This window comes from Syngnathus typhle, linkage group LG12 (assembly GCF_033458585.1).
Source record: "Syngnathus typhle isolate RoL2023-S1 ecotype Sweden linkage group LG12, RoL_Styp_1.0, whole genome shotgun sequence".
In the NCBI taxonomy this organism is placed as follows: Eukaryota; Metazoa; Chordata; class Actinopteri; order Syngnathiformes; family Syngnathidae; genus Syngnathus; species Syngnathus typhle.
In genome coordinates, this window is record NC_083749.1 from 7,669,189 (window position 1) to 7,690,134 (window position 20,946).

General features: G+C 40.7%; 1 protein-coding gene and 1 long non-coding RNA gene across 10 annotated transcripts in view; one reads left to right on the forward strand and one right to left on the reverse strand.

Moving 5' to 3' along the window:
• The window catches only part of dnm1a (dynamin 1a), a 33,251-nt gene that overhangs the window by 5,321 nt on the left and 6,984 nt on the right, over positions 1-20,946 (reverse strand). For 4 of the 9 annotated variants that reach the window (XM_061293193.1, XM_061293195.1, XM_061293192.1 and 1 more), the window contains exons 6-19: positions 20,745-20,905; positions 20,532-20,674; positions 20,121-20,256; positions 19,982-20,049; positions 18,995-19,133; positions 14,955-15,041; positions 14,188-14,258; positions 14,066-14,117; positions 13,756-13,767; positions 12,495-12,524; positions 12,109-12,222; positions 613-722; positions 328-439; positions 182-196 (exon numbers count right to left, since the gene is read on the reverse strand). In XM_061293193.1, coding sequence (XP_061149177.1) covers positions 182-196; positions 328-439; positions 613-722; positions 12,109-12,222; positions 12,495-12,524; positions 13,756-13,767; positions 14,066-14,117; positions 14,188-14,258; positions 14,955-15,041; positions 18,995-19,133; positions 19,982-20,049; positions 20,121-20,256; positions 20,532-20,674; positions 20,745-20,905 — 1,250 coding nt within the window. The remainder of the gene's footprint in view (positions 1-181; positions 197-327; positions 440-612; positions 723-12,108; positions 12,223-12,494; positions 12,525-13,755; positions 13,768-14,065; positions 14,118-14,187; positions 14,259-14,954; positions 15,042-18,994; positions 19,134-19,981; positions 20,050-20,120; positions 20,257-20,531; positions 20,675-20,744; positions 20,906-20,946) is intronic. The other 5 variants (XM_061293190.1, XM_061293196.1, XM_061293191.1 and 2 more) reach the window with 3 other exon arrangements.
• LOC133163379 (uncharacterized) lies at positions 6,931-7,882 on the forward strand. The gene is made up of 2 exons (XR_009716377.1): positions 6,931-7,255; positions 7,379-7,882. It is a non-coding gene; the product is annotated as an uncharacterized LOC133163379 (long non-coding RNA).

Here is a 20,946-nt window from a genome sequence, read left to right on the forward strand (position 1 = left end):
TGCGCCTTATAGTCCCGTGCGACTTATATAAGGACAAAGTTTTAAAATGGGCCCTTCATTGAAGGTGCGCCTTATAGTCCGGTGGGCCTTATAGTCCGGAAAATACGGTAAGTCACGTACAATGACTAAAAAATAATGCGGCAAAGAGTGAAGAATCAAGATGTTAACTAGAGGCACATACCTTTCCTTCCTTTTCCTACAAGCGATGAGGAAAACAGATATTGAAAAAAGACAAAAAGGAAACATGAGAGACGAAATACAATTGACAAAACAGACTCCAAATAAACCAGTGACGGGCTCATGCTAAATGCTGTGCTAGTGTGTTACCGTGACACGTTCAGGGTACACGCCGGCTCGCAAGAACGAGGCCTTCCACGCGTCCACGTCTTCCTGACTCTCGCAGGCCAACTCCAGCTGCCGGTAGTCCTTGTACACATTTCTGCAGTTTACACATGGAAAGCATTAACATCACACACTTCAGCTTTACAGATACAATGTCTGCTCTTCAAGCATTGCACAAAAATTAGAAGTCTTTTTGAGGAATGCAGAATACAACAATTACGATATTTCTTTGACAACAACATTAACATTATTAAATAGCTGGAGTTAAACCTTTGCTCGGTGTTGAATAGGGCAAAAATGTGCTTGCTAGACATGAAGCCTTTCTCGACATCCCGCAGCCTCAAGTTGTCCACCTGCAGCATGTACTTTTTCTCCTTCTCCTGCAGGGGGAGACAAAGAGAGACACATTTTTTGGACGCAATAGTTGAACTGATATTGTGACATGAATTTGATGATATTTTTGTTTATATGTACGATATTTTTGTTATTTTTATGAGCTGGAACGATTTATTAATTAAGTGATTTCATAATTAGTGAATAACAATTAATAATAGATTCATCGTTTTTGAGACCTCATTTTATTTAAAATTGTGCAAATCCTCAGAATTCTAGCCTTTCACCAGTAAATATTCTCAAATTTCCGCAGTACACCATACAAGCAAACAAACAATTAAAAAAAATGAATATTGACATTTTTGCCCTTTTTCTTCTGACATGTTCCAAACTAGTAACTGAATCTTAATTTATGTTCTTGCACTGTTAATTTGCTTTTTTTTACATATCGGTATGGAAATTAAAATTTGTTTCGTAATCTGATCCTCGGATAAAATGACAAAATAATCAACAGCTTACTCGATTATTGACATAACCGATTATTGCAGCCCTACTATGAAATGACATAATTTGCATTAAATGTACAGTGTAAGTGCAGTATAGGAACTAAAAGAAAATGGAGAACCTTGTGGGGTATCAAGAATAAATCTTACATGTTAAATTTAACAGCACGTTAAAAAAAGGGAGAGAAAAAAACACATGAGACGGATGGGAAAGTTGTGCACTCAGGTCTGTGGTTTTGATTACGGCGGAGGGGAGTAAAACGAAGGCCAGCGACAAATGAGAAACACATACCGTACACACAAAGAGAGAGAGTGAGAGAGAGGAAGAATGTGCCCTCCTCAATGTGCACTCAGCATACGACATGCATGCGTCCAATCGGGGAACATTAAAGTTTTCATTTCCTCTCTTACATACACATTAAATCAGAGTGTACATGCGCACATTTTTTAATGCTTAATTATGAACAGAGAGCATATCTAAAAATAAGTCCGGGTTGAGCAAGTTTCTATAAAAACACATAGACACACATTGGTAGTCTGTAACTAAGCTTAAAGCCATCTGGCCAGCTAACCACAGCCTGCCCTGCCCAAACTAGTGTGTGTCTTCAAGGAAATCTGTGTGTGTGTGTGCGTGCCCTTCATCAAAGCATTGAAAACCTGTGCAGTCTGCAATTCCTAAATATATGTAAAACACATAAGCACACACGTAAAAGCATCAGTGCACCCACCAGGTGTCTGTATAAAAATTTAGTAGCCAGTAGCCCCCCAGGCCGCAGAATGCCGACTTAAATCATGTGTAGACTTCAGAATTTCTTGCTTTGTCTTGTTACTCTGGTTTCTCCCTCTCTCTGGGAATGATTCATACATTTTCCTCTCTTGTGGCTATTAAACACAGACGGCAGCAGTGCAGCAGGAGGTGAATGGAGTCCCTTTCCGTGCAAGTTGGAATAAGTTAAACTGGAACAAAGGGAGCTTATAGGAAGCTATGAACTAAATTTTATATGCAGAAATGTTGTTGCAACAAATTGCTGACAAAGCTTTCTTTTTTTTTTGCTTGTTGCTGGGTAGAATTTGTGGGGCTCCGTTAGCACTGCCCCATTGGCCAATGAAAAAAAAAGGTATGTCACAGTTGTGCCTACGCATTTTTGTTTGTATTGCTTTATTAAAATTAATTTTTAGTTGACTTCTTCTATAGCATTCATTTTAAAAAAATGGTCACCAAGCTAGGGGATTGCAGCTACAGTAATTCAGATTTAGACAAACAAGCATTTGCAGACAATTTCGTTCGCAAATATTTGTGAAACCTTTCAAAACCAACTTTTGTGTGAAGCCTCGAATTGAGCATTTTGCCATCTGCTGCGATAAATTCCAGCCAAGGTAAGCAGCATATAGAAAACTTCAGAGCGTAATTAGATTTCCTGAACGATACTGGATATGACTTCTTGTGTGCATGTGTGTGCAGAATACAAAAATGCAGATTTGAGCGCAGGCCAGAAGAAAATTGAGGGGCAGCAGCAGTATTTGTTTGACAAAGGCGCAAATCGCCTGACTCATCTGAAATGGCGAAATTCCACCTTCAAGCAATTAAGGCCATTGAGGGATTCACATTGGAGCGCTTTGAGGTCACCTTGCCAAAAATGTGCTTTTTCTACCCATGCTTCGTTCCAAGTCAGCCATCTGGAGGTAAATAAGCCTCAAGCTGATGTGGCAACGGAGGTTTCTTGTCCGAGCACTCTTGCTACATCTAATATTCGGAGCTGCGTGGTTGAGATGATTCGTGGTCGTTGGCTTCCGTATTTTTTGGTGATCCCTGATCTACCGAAGTGAGAGGAGGACGAGTAGGAGGCGAAAGACGATCCTGATGGGACTCGTCTGGCGATCATCTCAGCCACCTTGAAGGCTTCCTGTCTCCGGATTAGCAAATGCTTTATCAAGTTCAACGAGGCTTTGCTGATTTGATGCGTCTTATCTATGCTTTTAGAGAATAATTCCCTTAAGTGGGTGTATTTCCCTGAAAAATCTACCTGTCTTTGGACAAACTAACAATCCACCCCAAGATCAGGGGCAGAGTTATGTGGTGCCCAGGGGACATTTTGGTGTCACGTTATCATATGCGATTGGCAATCATCAGTACTATACAGCAAAAATATTACGCAGTACCTGATTTCATTTGGATGATTTTTTTTAGGTTTATGGAAAGAAATTTTAACATTTAGAGTTAGGATTATTATATAGGTCCTTTAGCATTATTATTACAAGCTGGTCCTTAAAATTTTTTTTGTAGTTTTTCTAGATAAAAAGTATATTTTAAAAATTGTGTTTATATTTTGAGGTTTTCAGTTTTGTTTTAATACACAAAACTAAGTTTTTTTTCTGTTTTTTATAGTGTCAAAGGAAATAACCTGCAAAATTTGGAGATACACTAAAAAAGATGCTTTATAAAAGGAAGCAAGTTGATGAGTGTTTTTGTCAGTGAGGCTCCTTCCCAGTGAGAGGCGGCATCAGTGACTTCCATAGTGACGCTTGTTTGAGTCACACTCAGGCGGACCATCACACACGAAGCCATAAAAAAAAGCCGCCTACGGCGTTTGGAGCTGTTGCGCGAGTGCAAAGTACTTTCCATTCTTTTGTTTGGTTAGTGAGTAATAGCGTGCTCATTATGAAACGCCAGAGGAAGTTCACCATGTTGAATAAAAGTAAAAAACTATTGAAAGGTTGGCCATGCACAGACACATTTACCAATTCAGCATGGTTCGAGGGGAGCAAGCCTAAAAGAAGCGCAATGATGGTTTCTTGTCTACCCGGGGATGTGAGTGTGATAGAAGTTCTAGTGACTTGAGTCGGGCATCAAAGGGGTTATGGAGAAGCCGCAGGGCATCTGGGAGCAATAACATCGCTTCTAACCCGTCATTAGCACAAAGACTGGGCCCTGGGTGGCAGCCAGCGGCAATTTTCACAAGCCTCCTCTTCACCTCCTCTCCCTCCCGTCGCTCGTCCGCCATTGCCGTTGCATATTGAGTTGCGTCTGTACACAGCTTCACGACTCTATGTGAGGCAAGTAGATGTTTTTTTGACAAGCACATCTGTCGCAATTTCAAAGAAAAGCTGCCATTTTTTTCTACGAAAGAATCTGACCCAAGTGAAAAGCCGCAATCACCAAGGAAGCACCAAAACATGTGCAGTCGTCATCCAGACTTTTTTTTTTTTTTTTTTAAGGAAGGCCACACGTCAAGATTTTTAATCGGTTAGGCCGAGTGATATACGATCGGGATGAGCTTCGTGAACCTCGTGTTAAAAATACACTGCCGTTATCTTAACGACGAGGGTGGTGGGATTTCTAGCACATCGTTTATAATCGAGTCATATCTGATAATGAGAGGGAGCCCATTCGTCTCGATTAAAAGCCTAATCAAAGCTGTCCACCATGAAAATAATTCTGTTTTTCTTACTGGGTAGCAGCAGAAACGAAAACGCCAAATGTAGAAGAAATAGTTTAGTCACATGCTTTGGTAACACTGCCGTCAACACAATTTCTGCCTTGCAAGAGAACAATGAATGTTAATTTTCAATTAGCTAAGGTTTGTTCTGGTTATGCAGTTTTACAATAACTCAAAAGCTATTGTCGAAAGAAGTTTTTTTTTTAAATTATGCATAACACCACTGACAATGATACATTCATTCATCGTATTCGGGCTGGCAGCGAGGTGACGACTTCCTGTTTAGAAGCTAATTGCTAATCACTTAATTACTCGTGCTGCGTTTACTTCTGCAGAAGGTCGGCAAAGCAACCTTGGGGCTACTTTAGTTTGGAAAAACAGGGGATGGTTCATTAAGGACACGGCCGTGGGTTACAACAATTACCGACATAAGAAGAGGGGGATACCACCATTTTGGTTTCTAAATGTTAAAATTGTCTTTGTTATACAGTGAGTCAGTACTTCTGAGGCCTCTGTCTAATCCCAACCATGTTTTTTTCACACACATCCAAACGCAAAGCAAATTCTCTCAGAGAAAAAAAAAAAAGCCAGAACGTAACACTACAAAAATCAGAACGAGCACTAACAGGAAACAAAGTAAATCTAGTCCCCGCATAATAGACATAATTGTGAGTAGAATAGAATTAGGTGGTTTCCTCTCCATTCTAGTTGGCTCTGTTTGTATTCAAGTCTGCCAGTCTTTGTTTCTCTGAGGTCTTTGTACCAGCAAAAAAATGTGCTGCATTGGTCTCATAATTTACACAAGGAAAAATATTCAATCGTTAGCTATGTGACTCATCAGTCTAACAAAACCACCCCTCGCCCAAAAACCACAATATATGATCAGGCACGATTGAGATTTTTCAAAATTATTGGGCCAGACTTTATAAATAAAATGAACGTTCAAAACAATCTACACATTAAGAAAGCACTCGATCTGCTTGGTGTTGAAGCACAAGTTTTATTTTTGTGCATGCTCTTAGCTTGAAATCACTTCAACCTCTTTTTTTTTTTTCTTCAGCACATTCTGTCTCATTCCACATCCCTACTTCCCTGGCTGTACTGCCGACTGGCCTCTCATGGGAGCGTGCCTGCTTTGATTTGGAGCTCAGGTCCGAGCTCAGAAACCAAAGCTAAAACAAACACACGTACTTGGCCACCACCTCTGCACATGCACGCAGACAAACATGAGCAAGCGCACACACCTGGAAACATAGCGCCGGTTACCCCCGTCTGCCGGCAGTTCACAATGAAAGTTAGCGAGGCAAATTAGAACTTTCTTTTTGGGCTAATTAGATTATTCGCAGAAATGAAACTATGTTCAGTATGTATCAGAATTTTGGCATGCTCCAATCCAAGCCATATCATGTGTCAAACAAAAACATTTCCCTAGCTGATTAGCATTTGATAGAAACCCAATCAAATCTGTCTGATTAATTCAGTGGATAGGTTGAATGGATAAGTCAGACTCACTAGGAAAGCAACTCAAGACTTGGAATGTAAAGAGAATATTCTGCAATGTCATAGTCAGTGTCCTGACCTAAACCCAATAAAGCACTGAAGACACAATTCAGGAATCACAAAGAAAGACTCCATATTTATGTGAATGACCAATATTTGTTTTTCACACTTAATTCTTTGAGTGGAAATCCATTGTGCTGGTGTACAAAGGCACGCCAGGGTCAAACTGTACGCGATGGTTATCGTGTTGCTACAACAAGAGAATCAAAGACTTTTGCGCTGTACTGTAGTATGTGCACATTCATTTGTTCTGGTTCTGATTTAGCCCCTATACGTTACCCCCCTACCCCCTTTCTTCACGCACATGTGTGTAACGAGGGCCTGCATAAAGGCTTCTTTATTCAGCCCTGACAGCAAGAGGAAATCAGCTTTAGAAGCAAAAACAGAGGGAGCCAGAGTGCGATGGAGACCGCAGGGCCGCACATCTGGAGTTATTACAAGGCCTCCTCCTTCTCCTCCACCCCCGGCATGCTTGCCAACAAAACGCAGACGTTCCTACCCGGGGCCTTTGCTCCCATCCACACCACCTCATCCACCGAAAATCATCATTGATCATGCACAGATAGAGTAGACTCGATGGAGGGACGCTACGGGATGATCGAAAAGTTTTACGACAGAATGAATGGCGCTCACTTCCTGTTCATCTTTGAACTTCCACTTTCTCCCTGGAAGCCAGCGAGGGAGGCGGCGAGGGCTAAAAAGGGGAGGGTTAAGGGGGTGGTTAAGACAAATCAGAGGGAGGGTGCAGAGGAAGTCGAAAGGGTTAGAGAATGGGAGGGTGGGGGGAATGAAATGGGAGCTCCTCCTCTTTCTCTCTCCCTATCTCCTCTCTTTCTCCCGCTCGCCCATTTTCCTCCTTCTGTCTCCTGGAGGGGAAACTTGTTGGTGGTCAGTCCTCTGCCACGTCAAGCCTCCAGCAAGGTGGACGCAGTGGAGTGCCTTTTTTATTTATTTAGGAAGGCAAACAATGGGGAAAGTTTTCCATTCGAGGCTTAACCATTTCCTATTCATGTCGATGTGGAAGATGAGGAGCCAAGAAAAAAAAAAGGGACCTAAAGGTGTGAAGAAGAGATGCTACAGGTAATTATATTTAGATGAAGAGGAGAATTTTGGGACGTTTGTCTAGTAGTTGGAAATTTTCCTGCAGACTTTTTGTGAATGTGACAGAAATAGACGAGCTTTCAACGTGTTTCCTCTCCACAGATGTCTGGAATGCGCCGCACAGCGGGATGCTGGGGAGGGAACGTCGTGAAATCTGCCAATCAGTGGCTATCACCTCCGTCTCACCTCTCCTCCTCCTTCTCCTTCCCCCCTCTTCGAAATGTACCCCTCATGGACCCGGGTGAGCAAAAGCATGCGCTCCACTTTTTTTTTTTCTTCCAGGAAAAATCTTCCAAATAAAAACAATCCAGCATCCTTCAAGCCCGGCCCGCCCGCCCAGTGTTCAGACTACCTGTTCAGGAAGTAGTGGTTGTACAGTAGTCTGCACATTGGTTAGGCTGGCCCGGGGAAGCACGAGACCAGAATCAACACTTGGGAAGCATCCCCAGCCCGACTTCAGAAGCGAGTGAATCAATTTGAGTTGTTCTGACTAGACCACAAGATCCTTAAAGAAACTGACCCAGATATGGTGCTGTTGATGTCACCTGAGCATTATGTTTAACTTGTAAAAAAAAAAAATGAAATAAAGATCCTTCCCATTCGTAACCGTTATTTGATTTTTTTTTTAACAGTCCATGAATCTAACACATCAAGTATATCAAGCCCTTATAATTGTCATTTGAATAAAATTTCATGCTCCTATTATTTTAACATTTGTGATAGGTACAATACTTTGAGACACCAAAAGCAACTTCCTTAAAAATTAAATATAAAATGTGTTGCATTATAACTATATTAATATTAAAAATGATAATTATTTCATAGATTATAATTGTTTTTAAAATGTATAATTATTTGTAGGATCATATTCTAACTATTATAATGGTGCATATATATATGATTTATATATATATATATATATATATTATAATTGTTTTTAGAATTTATTTTCATTCGGATCGTATTCTAACTATTATAAAGGAGCATATGTTTTCCGTGTTTTACGGTAATAATCAAATAATTCCGCAGATGGATGTTATTTAAGAATGGTCCATGTGAACCAATATGGTCCCTAAAGGGTTAAAAAACAAAAAGTATATTTAAATTTAGGTGAGGATGGTAGTCAGGAAAGGCTCACCCATGCAGTATATGAATAGACAAACCCACAGTGACCAACACATACAATTATGTCTCCACCTCAAATGACTACGTTATGTGCAGAGAGCACACAAAAATGTTTAGCACGCTCAGTCTGTCATTGTCTCATTCACTTATTCTTATTTTTAAAAGCCTCTAAATAGAACTCACCCCCCAAAAAACGAGATAGATTGTCCGCGGTTGTTTGTGGGTGACCTCATTTTTAGTTAGATTTCCCCCTTGTTACCATGTTTACCCCGAATGGGGGTTGGGGGTACACTTGACCTTTACACAGCGTTTTGAGTTCGCTCTTAAAAGACACAACAACAATGCAAACACGGCGTCCCGCCTCGGAGCGGCATCAGAAACCACAAACCACCAGGCCTGTTTCCATTTAAAGCCCAGGCGTGCGTGTGCACGCACACACACACATGCACACACACACTTTTGAGAAGGCATGTGAGTGTGATGTAAGCCCACCCTCTCTCCCTTAAGATGTTTACTGCTGGGATCACTTGGTAAGTCTGGCTTTTTGGCGGCCTTTCAGCAGCATCAGGGAAGCCCAGACACACACACACACACACTCACGCAAACGCACGCATGCACACGCAGTCCGACGGGGGAAAAAAGCTTACTAGCATGTCACTGCAAAAAAGGGGAAAAAAAGAAAAGATTGCAAATGAATACCTACGCAGCTAATATTTTTTATGCATCAATTTTAAAAACTAATAAATAACGTGAAAAACCCCAAGCTCAACCACGAGATAATTTTCTTTTTTCTTTTGTTTTATGACTAATAAGCATGTTTTTCAATGACTGTGTTTTGGGGGGGAATATCAATATCAGCACATTCACTGAATTTTCCACACGAATGAATGATGACAATATTTTAAAAAATATACACAACTAAAAAGTATAGGGTTCACTCAAAACGTTTCTAAAAATTTCTAAAACAAAAGGAGTGTTTATAATAATAAATAATAATAATTATTATTATTCATATTATCATTCTTATTATTATTATTATTATAAGTCAAGGACTTTTCCAAGTGACACCAGACTTTTGAATGGTTGCGGTCATCTATATTAAAAAAATGTGAAATCCCACTAGAGTTTTAAATGAAATGAAATTGATTATTGTACAAAGAAAATCTTCTCCCTGTGATGCTTGGAGCTAAGTTGTCGGGGGCTTTGTGCCTCTGTTGAAGGGCTTCATAGGTGCTGCTTTTTTGATTAGCAATATAATTCATCAGTGCCCATAATTCTAAAAGTCTTGAATAGGCGGAATGGAGGTATCCATCTGGGGGTGAGGCAAATAATTTAAAGTAGAGGCCAGAACAGTTTGCAGGATGTCCAAACTACTTTTGAAATTGTCATGCTACTTTCAACACTTCCTTGCTTCTTAATTCTTCAGTACAAAAAAAACCATCAGCTACTAACTGATTGTTTACGCTAAAAAAAAAAAAAAAAATTTCCACATCAGGACAATAGAGTTTTGCACTCATTTACGTCCAAAGTATTAATACGAACAAATGAATACCACTCGTGCTGGAAGTCTAGAAAATCATCGTCATGTGGTTCTTTTATGCTCATTTCTCTTTTGTTTCCAGCTATCTTTTCTTTTTTTCTTGTCCTCGCATCTCCCTCTACATCAAGATGTCTGATTCAAAGAATCGGCATGTCCTGTGGTAATATAGACTAGGAGGCTGTGAATCACATGTACACACGCGCACATACACACACACACACACACATAGAAATAACAACATCCAAGCCAAAAAGCAGTGCCAGGATGTTTTGGTTAGTGTGTACTGCCATGCCAGACTTACAGCAAGGGTTTTCCCCATGACAAGAGGCCAACTAATAAAAGGTTTATTTTTTAAATAGTAACTAGTGTTTATTTTCTGTATGAGTGTTTGTGTGCGTTGCATTGTAACTCTACCCCACAAGCATTTGTGTTGTGCTTTTTGCGTATCTAACTGTAATGGGCAAGCACCACTAAGGAGGAGCATTGTGTGATTGTATAGGCCTGGGGTGCGCAACCTGCTGCTCGTGTGCCATACATGGGCCATGAAAGGATTTGATTTGGCCCACAATGTAGTAAAGAATGGCCCCTTTAAATTTGGGAGGGACGGCAGACAGAGGACTCGATGGCAGTACAGCAGCCATGAATTATGAAATGACTTGTGAATTTATTTGTTTCCATTACGTGTTTGTAACTGAAAACACTTCCATCTCGAATGTTCTTTATTGTTATGAATAGAAATACCGGCCCTACAGTGTGTTCCCTTTTCTGTGGGCGCCTTTGTAAATTTAGAACTATAATATTTGCAAATAATGAAATGTCTTGATAGAAAAAAGGTGCTCGGATTCTGATCAATGGTATCCTTCGTCCTTGGTACTGAGATTTGACACATGGTAACATGAGGCCTGCACCAACCTCCAAGTTTAATTAGATAAATACACAGGGAGTTAATGTACAATTTATACGAAGCTGAGGAAAAAAGGATGAAAAGTATCGTGTCCGCATCAACCTTTCGCCCTCCCACATGGTCCTAGTTACGTGTACGGTACCCGGCTAACAAAAGACAGAATCTCCCACCCTCACGTCCTGCCCAACAAGTCCGCTTGCATTGTGCACTCTCTTTGAAATGAAGTATGTTTATTAGAAGCAGATTATCTGTGTGTGTGTGTGTGTGTGTGTGTGTGTGTGTGTGTGTGTGTGTGTGTGTGCGTGTACGTGTGTGTGTGTATGCGTGTGTGTGTGTGTGCAATTTGGATCAGGGCAGGGCAAAAGGAGCAGGGGTTGGGGGGCTGGGGGCTTTGGTATGCACATGTGGATGCCAGCTTTTGGTGTCTGACATGTTGGGGGGTCCTGACTCTTTGAAAACGGTCGTCTCTCTCTCTCTCTCTCTCTCTCTCTCTCTCTCTCTCTCTCTCTCTCTCTCTCTCTCTCTCTCTCTCTCTCTCTCTCTCTCTCTCTCTCTCTCTCTCTCTCTCTCATTCCTGCGCTCTCCGTCACACACACACATACACACGCACACACACACACAACAACACACACATGCAAACATATGAGCGGTTACATACTGGAGACAGTGAGACTGCGTGGCTCGCTCCGAAAAGTTCCACTAAGCATCATGGGACCTTTCTTTGACCAGTTCGCCCGGTACCAAAATGTGTTGGCTCAAACGTACTCAAAAACCGCTGAACTTGACTTAAAAAAAGCAACTGAGAGGAGCTGGAATGAACTTTTGGAGCACAAAGTGGAAAAGAAGGAAGAAATTAAAGTAACAGAAATTGTTCCTCTTGGTTCAGGTTTGGGTGAAAACGACCGCGCATTTATTTTATTTCCTTTACGAGATGAATCAAATATTATTCGACCGACCTTCCTACCTATCCATAAACGAATCTATCTTCAGGTGATGAATGATGAGGCGGTAATTAGTAAAATATTAATTTCGATGAAGTTGTAAAACTTTATATCACCTCCAGAATATTGAGAACATTATCAAGAAACTGACAAAGATTATGTTATGGATGTATTGCAATGTACATGTAAATAATAACAATTGAAAAAATAATTATATTTTGATTAATTTGGAGCTTTTTGTCTTTATATGTTAATGCTTTTTTTTTCTTTTCTCAAATATTCTTTCTAAATCTTTCTAATTGTGTGAGAGAGTGAAACACACCTCGTCATCCTTGTACCAGGACAGCGACTCTGCAGTGAGGACAAACCAGTACTCCTTGGCTCCACCTTTCATGATGCTAATGTTGTTAATGGTCAGCCACCCCTTTCGGATCACCTGGGCAATGTACAGACAGGACATGAAACACGATTGGCGATACACAAGAAGTGACATCACACTGACACTCACCAGCCGCAACGTTAGGTACACCAGCAAGAAACCTCTCTGTATTGTATATTACAAGCCTGCGAACTATTATCGTTTTGGATGGATCTCTCGTGTCCCTAATAAACTGACCCATAAAGGTATCTATATTCTCACTACATCTGCGGCACAACAATAGTATCTATTGAAAACACACACGGTACGTGAAGTGCGACTTCATTTACCTTGAACCGATCGTTAACTCCTCTCTCCGGCTGGATGAGAATGTGGAGAGAATGTTACAATTCGAAGCCAACGAGGGCTATTCATGAAAGCGGCCAAGTACATATATTTGCTATACATACAGTGTGCATTGGTGGTCAAAAAGCCTGCATGTCATAGCGAGCTGCTGGGACAGCAAGCATTAGCGGGGATGAGACGGGGGGGATATTTGTCCAAATGCCCTTTTCAGAACATGCAGTCAGATGCAGGAATATGTTTCATTCTTTATGTGCAAAAATGATGAGCATATAACCAAAAGAAATACAAGATCAGCCAAATGATTCAAGTACGTAAATGTTTGCAGCGAACCCCTGCTTATTCACAATTCAGCATTCGCAAATTTGCAGATTTGTGTTTTATTTCTCTTTTGCGTTTGAGAATCAAAGCATCCACACGAGACGTAAATTGCATCTTAAGGTAGATTACTTCTTTTTACCCTAGTGTGATCAAATTGAATATTTAAGAATAAAAAATAAAAAAATCTTCCTAAGCCTTTCCAAATGTTAAATCATTGCCCATAGTGTTTATAACAGTTTAACGGTGGCGACAGCTTGACGCTGAAATGAATTTCTACTGGCAATATTTCCTGTGGGAAAATTGTTTGGAAAGCCATATAAATCGCTGAAGGTCCTGAAGTGTTCTGGAACGGCCTTAAAGGTTCCTTCCACTGTGGCTTTAAAAAAATGCACATCTCTTGACCACTGAACACTTTGAAATGTTTACTTACACAAGGCCAAAAGACAAATGATTTCCCATCTAGTATGAGGATGGAGTAGAAAGTCACGCTAAGATGGAGAACAGAAGCAGTCGAGGGTCTTTAAGGGCCAACTACATCCACGTGTAAACAGGAAGCACAGATCACCACTCTGTTTACTGCACCTCTAACCTTTGCCCTTCCCGCACCCCAACCTGGGTGGTTGCTATGACGACTGTCAAACTGACAGGAGATGGGAGCCACTGTTCAGGAAGAGGGTGGGGGATAGTTGCGTGGTAGTTTTCTTCGTGTAATTTATAAGCAGGTTTTAGCATAGTGATCATCGTGTGATAGAAATGTGTGAGCAAAATAATGTTAATAATCAGGGAAGAGGAAGCAGCCGAGAGTTTTCCACCACAGTCACCAGCCCAACTATTGGTAGCCCATAGCGTATTTTGCACACATCACCTTTTGCAAAGACATATTCATTTTCATATAAATTCATTCAGACGTGCAAAGTCGCTACTCACCATGATCTCATCCTGAAGCAGTGCACAAGCCACAGATAGAAGAGGAGAGGCAACACACAAGAGGAAATCACATGGAAGAAAATACAAGACAATCGGAGAGCTCAGAAGAGCAGAAGAAATTCCGAGAAAGAGCGCACAAAGTTGTAAAATCCTTCAGGATGCGAGTCAGAAGCAGAATTATCACCGTAGCATTGTGATCTGCGCAAGCAATTGCAAATACTGCACAAACTTGAATAGTTTTATTGTTGTCAGGGTGATAAGAGCCTAAAGAGACGTTAAAAAACAACAACATGGTGGACAGTATTATCACCTGATTCCCAGCCGCCTTCTTCTTGTTCATCTGGTTGATCCTCTGCTGGGCACTGCACAAAACACACAAACATTAGCATGCAAGCACGAGTACAAAGAGAGGGCACAAAATCCATGACTCACTTGGCAAAGCCGATGAAGTCCTCATGGTTGGTGTTCATGTAGGACAACTCGATTTCGATCAGCAGGAGCACCTGACGAACGAGCATCGTTCAGCTCACCTTTGCAAAATGATGCTTTACAATACATTTTGGGCAGAATTATATTGTATTTTTCTAACGGAAAAATGTATTACAGTATATAAAATGTATTTCGTTGTATTTTTTAGGGAAACTACATTTAATAAATATCTCATAAGATAAATGAAATACAATAATATAATACATAATTCAACACATTTCTAATCAGAAAGGGATATTTTTCTGCTGATTTAAAATCTTCCACATCGGGTTTTCATAATGATAATCGTCATCATAATAAGAATAATATATAATTATATAATACAATATATGTCAGGTAAGTAATAGGAATTTCAGTCAAAAAATATATACAGCAAAATGAATAAAAAAAAAATCTGACAAATTTAAGAATGAAATATAAGAAAAAATAATAAAAAAAACAAATAATCAATCAAAGTAATTAAATGAGAAAATAAAACAAAATGTGAACATTAAAACCTTTTTGTTATTGTGTTTTTCTGTTAAGATTGAGAAATTAGGGTTTCATACATACATAGATTCTTAACCTGGGAAGGTGATAAAATCCGTAAACATGATTTATCATTAAAAGCAACTGGAGCAGCTATTTTATTTTCAAACAAACTTTATAATTTATTTAAATGAATAATAAGTGTCAAGAATATGATTAATTGCACCTTTCTCTTATGTTACCTGGTGTTTGGTGTGACTCTCTCTGTCTCTGATGTGCTGCGTGACAATTCTCTCCATCTCTTCTCTCAGCATCGGGTACTGGGCCAGCTACAAGCACACGGCGCAGTGGGTCGGACGCATGTACACGTACACAAACCACTTACATTACTTCTCTCACTGAACCGAAACACACAGTTCCACTACGTGCACAATAAAAATAATGCACAAAAAAGTGTTCTGGGTTCAGAGAAAGGTTTATCGCAGACTCAGCGCTACTCAGGTCCAACATTTGGATTATTTGATGTGAATCCAGAAGTTTCTTTTCTTTTACAAAATTAGAGACCAACAAAGGAATAGTGCAAAAGTCTGTGATATTGCCACGCAAATGCAGGCTCAACAATGTTCCTGGCAGAAGAGCGTCTCTTTCCCAGCACACTGAGGGGCTTTTTCCATGAGCTCATTGCAAAGCCACAACGACACGCACACACACACACACACACAAACACACACACACAGAAAAAAGGGGGGGGGGGGTGTGTGTGACAAATTTCCTTTTTATTTGCATGTCACAATGCATCTTGAAGTATTGATCGGGAATGATCAGTTGTCTTTTTCACCTTCCAAGTCGTGACTTTCTCGTTTGGTGCTCACAAAGCAACACACGTAAATGTTTGTGGCATTCATACACTGAAATCTATAACATTCCTTCACACTGAATCTTAGCGATGAATTTCATTTCTAATTTGGTGCTGATCCAAACTGTTTTACTAAGCATTAACTCATCTGAGTGAAAATCTGCAAACTTTTCATTTGCACAATAAATAAGGATGCTCTTTGAATAATATAAATTCTGCCTTATGTGTATCATTCATATTTTTAACACATTTTATATCTAGTGTCTCTTTTGTTTGGAAGGCAACTTGGTGAGCAAAAAGAGTATTATGATGTCAAATCAGCGAATCACTTAGGATGCATTGCAACATGAAAAGTGACAAATTGTTTTGTGTCACTTGAAGTGCCGAGCAATTTGGTTTCAATGTCACGAGCAAGGCCGCATGCAGGGATGCAAAATGTGCAAAGCAAAAGGGGCAAGAAGGAGGGGACTGAGGGAAGGGGAACTGAGGACGACTTCAAACTGACCCCTTTGTGGATTTTCCCGAGTACTGTATATCATAATACAGTCTATCTTTAAACACAGTAAATTTCTGGAAATCAAAATAACAGCGTGACAGAGAGGAGAAATCCAAAGGAGGTCACGCTCTCGTTTGGGCAAGACGACAGGATGGAAGTCAAATCAAAGCTGGTAAAAACAAACATAAAATCACTATGGTGGAAGGGCGTCAGTTAATCAATGAATGGAACTTCGTGATCAGTCACGCAACTTAAAGTTAATAAAAAAAAAATATATATATATATATATACGGACAAACACAGAGACAAGGAGAGTGAAATGGAAAGATTTAGCATGGTGAAGTCAGATATGAAATAAAATGACCTAACATGCAGATTAAATTGAAATAAAGGTACTAAACTATCAAGTATGTATTAAATAGGTAAAGTCTTGAGTAAGGAGAGACCGATTACGGCTGGCAGTTGGGGATAAATTCAATTAATAACACAAAAAAATCGAGCATCCTACTAGCTTTTTAAATTTCAGTGCAACCACCGTTTAATATTTCCAAAATTGACAAGGCTAAATGCAAATGGCACATAATCCTGATATTACCACAAAACAGAAGGTTATTGGCATTTTTTATAACGACAAATAGAGAGTGGACACAGCTAAAGTTGCTAAAATTACTCTTGAGCATGCTAATGATACGTTGAATAAGCTACGAGTTTGACGGGCTTTGGTCAAGCATCTAAATATTGAAATCCACATCAACAAAGCCCACAAGTGAAGGGAGTTGGGCACATTATTTTTAAGAGACAAAGTTTTTATAGTTAACGAAAAATAAAGAAACATTTTTGTTCATGAAATAAAATAAAGGTTTTTTTTTTTTTTTAAACAAATGAAACTACATTTTACTTTTATAAAAATAACAATATTTATGGCAAAATTGGGCTTTGTTTTGGTCTTTGTCAATTAATTTAATACCTGATTTATTTAAAGGCATTTATTTTGCTGTTTGGCTGCACAGAATAAGCTGTTATGCCATTCTTTAAATGATTGTAACCTGGGCAAGAACTAGAAAAATGTACAAACCCAATGCCTGTCCTTGCAACTTCACACCAAGTTAATATTACGCACATTAGCTTTTTGGTGTTATTTATGCATTTTATTCAGAATTCATTTTACATCACTCATATTTTTGGCCATTATTCCTGTAAATACTGTAGACCAGGGGTGTGAAACTCTCTACAGCCTTCCTGTAGACCATCACACACTCATTTTAAATAGTAAAATAAAATGTCTCTTAAAGTCAATAATGAAAATAAGTAAGCCCAGCCATCGGTCTGCCCCCACCGGCATACTTTACAAAAAAAATAATTATTTTTACCTTTTGACTACACTTTCGTATGGTGAGGGTGAGCTCGCTCACAACCATGTCTATACACTTCAGTGTGGGCTCCTTCAGTTTTTGGATCTGCTTTTTCACTATTGCCTCAAAAGCCAGGTCAGGGGTGAACAGACCCGTCCTGTAGAAATAGGCGGGTGGCACGGGTGACAACGTTGAAATAAATGAAATTAAAAAAGAGCCGGGACAGGAAATGGAGGAGCAAAATAAGGAGGAGGAAAGAGAGTAGAAAAAAGATGGATGGGAGGCAACGTATTCCGAATGAATAAGACAAGGAGTGATGAGCGGGAAGATAAAACAGCACAGAAGGAAGAAAATCAAAGTGAGATTTTTTTTCGGGACAAGATGGGAGAAAGAGCGAGACGGCAGCCGTGCAAGCCGCCTCTCCTGACCCCTCCCCTTTTCCACGCGCTGCATCCCAAAAATAACACAAAGCATCCCAGCAGAGGCCTCCAGCTTGCTCTTGGAAAGCCTCTGTCACGGTGGAGTTGGAATTTAGCCACACATATTTTCTTTAACAACCATCACGGCTCTTTTATGCTGCAGGTGCACGGCTGCGGTCTCACGGACACACACGTGCGCAAGTCTGGACGCTGAGGTCATTCAATATGGCTGCCAGTTACAACCAGGAAAGAAATGTAGAGGACATTTTCTCTTCAACGATGATGCAAATGAATGTATTTCATAACTAAAAGCATGAGCTGCAAACAAGAGTAGATGCACAAACATAGTTTTACTTGGGATCATAGTGGGAATTGAAGTAAACCAGTCCAGGGCCATTTTGATGATGTCAATAAAAATGATGCGTGAAAATAAATTCACTGTAACTGATGTAAAATAACAAACAAAAATTATTACACATGTTGGGGGGGATTTAAACCAAGGGCTCTATTTTTGTGACCAGCATAAATCCTGCGAGCATGTGGCCTATCTCTGAGCCGGAATTTCACAAACATAGGCAGGTCGGCGGATCTGCGAGAGGGAGGTCTGCACCGCTGTGAGAGTGATCACAGCTGACTTCAATTGCGGCCAATCAAAATGGCTCTTTTCATTCAGTCAGTAGGTTTGATGCCTGCTATAAAAATATTTATGAGAGGAATGTTTTGAGTTAGACCAGCTGTCTACCCTGTGTTGGCTAGTTCGACATGGTCTGAGCAGGCACCAAATCTGAGTACCAAATTAGCACTCCACCAGGTGCGTCACCAAGAGACCCTTTCTGCACCGCAGGCCCGCCCGGTGGAGACCGGCCTGGCATATTGCCCCCACTGTAAATTAAATCGTCCTTCCCTGACAGCCATACATTCACAACTCAGCGGCCATTCTTTTTTTTTTTTTCTCTCCAAAATCCCCATCAGCACACCTCTGTACCACAGGACAGCCTGTCTAGCAAAATGCAAAACAAGCCAAGGAGGCTGGAGCGAGCAGCGAGTTCACGGGAGAATAGGGAGAGTGAGTGACACCGGCGGGTCTTTGCAGACAAAGGACACACAAAATAACAAAACAAAAAAAAAATGCTAGCCACCGATTACTACATTTGTTTACCTTTTTGGTACACTGTCTAACAGTATTGACTAGCTCAGACATGACCATATCCACACATTTGGTGCAAGGCTCTTTAATCTTCCCAATCTGCCTTTTCACAATGGTCTCAAAGGCCATATCCGGAGTGAAGAGACCAGTTCTGCTCGTCAGAACCGGCCACGCAGACAAGAAAGAAAAAAAGTTGGACGAGAGAGAAGAGTGTTAATTATCATGAAAGTTATCCCCCCCCCCACCCCCAACACAAGTCAAGACAACAAGTGTAAAGGACTCACTGCACTTTTCTCACGTGCTGAAGACAAAATGTGATTACAGTCAATGATGCTCAAGGACAATACACTTCATACACACAGAAGGTGAAAACAATTACGGCATGGGCAAAGTCACCACCCTGACACCATTTTACTTTCCAGAGCGCTCATTTAGGGCAACGCGACGGATGTTAATACGTCTGCCTCATAGTCGAGGGTCCATCAGTAAACGCCAGTGGCCACCCCACTACTCCGTCATCATCAGTCCTCATTATTTCAGGCCGGCCCAGTTCGTCAGTCGTCAATCTGTCACCCCGTCATTATTTTAATTGTGCTTCCGTCACTAAATTACAGTATGTTATCACTATTTTAGGACCCCCGGTAAAAAATTGTTTACAAGGGTAGCAGGCTAAAAGCCACACTTTTTTTTTTTTTATTTAGAAAAAGTTTGGACCACTTTAAACAAAAAAATATGAATTCTTATAACGATCACTTCTCTTCTACTTGCTTCTCCTCCATAGTTAAACACAGCATAGTTTTCCAGCCTATTTCAGTCCTTGGTGCCCCACTAATTAGGTAGCCAATAAAAACGCCACTGCATCTAATTTATCACGTTGACCTTTGCGGTTAGCTTCGTGATGCTGGATTGATGTAACGATGGTGACTAAGCTAATGGAGTGAAGAAGGCGGTGAGTGTGAAGTTCATATGACGTAGAGGTGAGCGTAAGGACGAACTTGCCTGATGCCGTGGATGTTCTTGATGGCGTAGCTGATCTCCTTGCGGAGCTCCTTTTCATCAAACTCCATCTGAGAGGGAGGTCACAATGTCGTCAATGCTTTTTTTTGACATGGTCGCAAATTCAAAAAATTAGACAAACCTTGACCAACTCGAAGGGGAAGCGCTCATGGAAGATGCGGTTGATCTTGGCGCCGCCAGACAGCTCGGCAGTGTCGATCTGGTCCCCGGAGCCCTCGATGCACTTCTCAAAATCCACAGAGAACTGCTGCACCATCCTGCCATGTACACATTGCAGTTTTGTCACACACTTGTCTAAAGATCGATGAGTGCCTAACAAACACAAATGCAAGTTGCAATGTTGTCGTTGCAATATTGACAGAGAAAGGACAGTCATCCACCAATTGTTGGGATTTGTGTTACTGAGTCGGCTTGTTGTAAATAATCAATCATTTTGTGACATTTTATGACATTTATTCCATCTGTCTTGTTCTTGATTTCCGAGACAGCCACTTGCCGCATTGATGTCAGACCAATGAATCCAACAACTCACTGAAGCAGAGCCTTGGTCTTGCGAGACGGATCGTCGGGCCTAAAGTTCTTGTACTCCTCCACTTCCTTCTCGATGGAAAGGAGCTGGCTTTGCAACTTGGCCCGCAGAGCCGGCAGCGTGTCCCGGATATGGTTGGTGAGTTGCTATGCAATTTAAAAGTCAGAATTAGATGATATCCTGCAGTTATGTCAGGTCTTCTGCTTCTTGACCCACCTGGTTCAGGATTTTCTGCAGGTACGCCGTGCCCATGCGGTCAGCTAGGTGCCTGTAGGAAGGGTGAGAGAGAAAGAACTTCCTCTCTGCACCCAGGGCAGCTGTGATGTCTTTCCTTCCATCGATGTCCTTTTGGCTTCGGTTGACCACACCGATGTAGCCTTGACACAACAGACAATAATTCCATAGAAGCTGATGATGA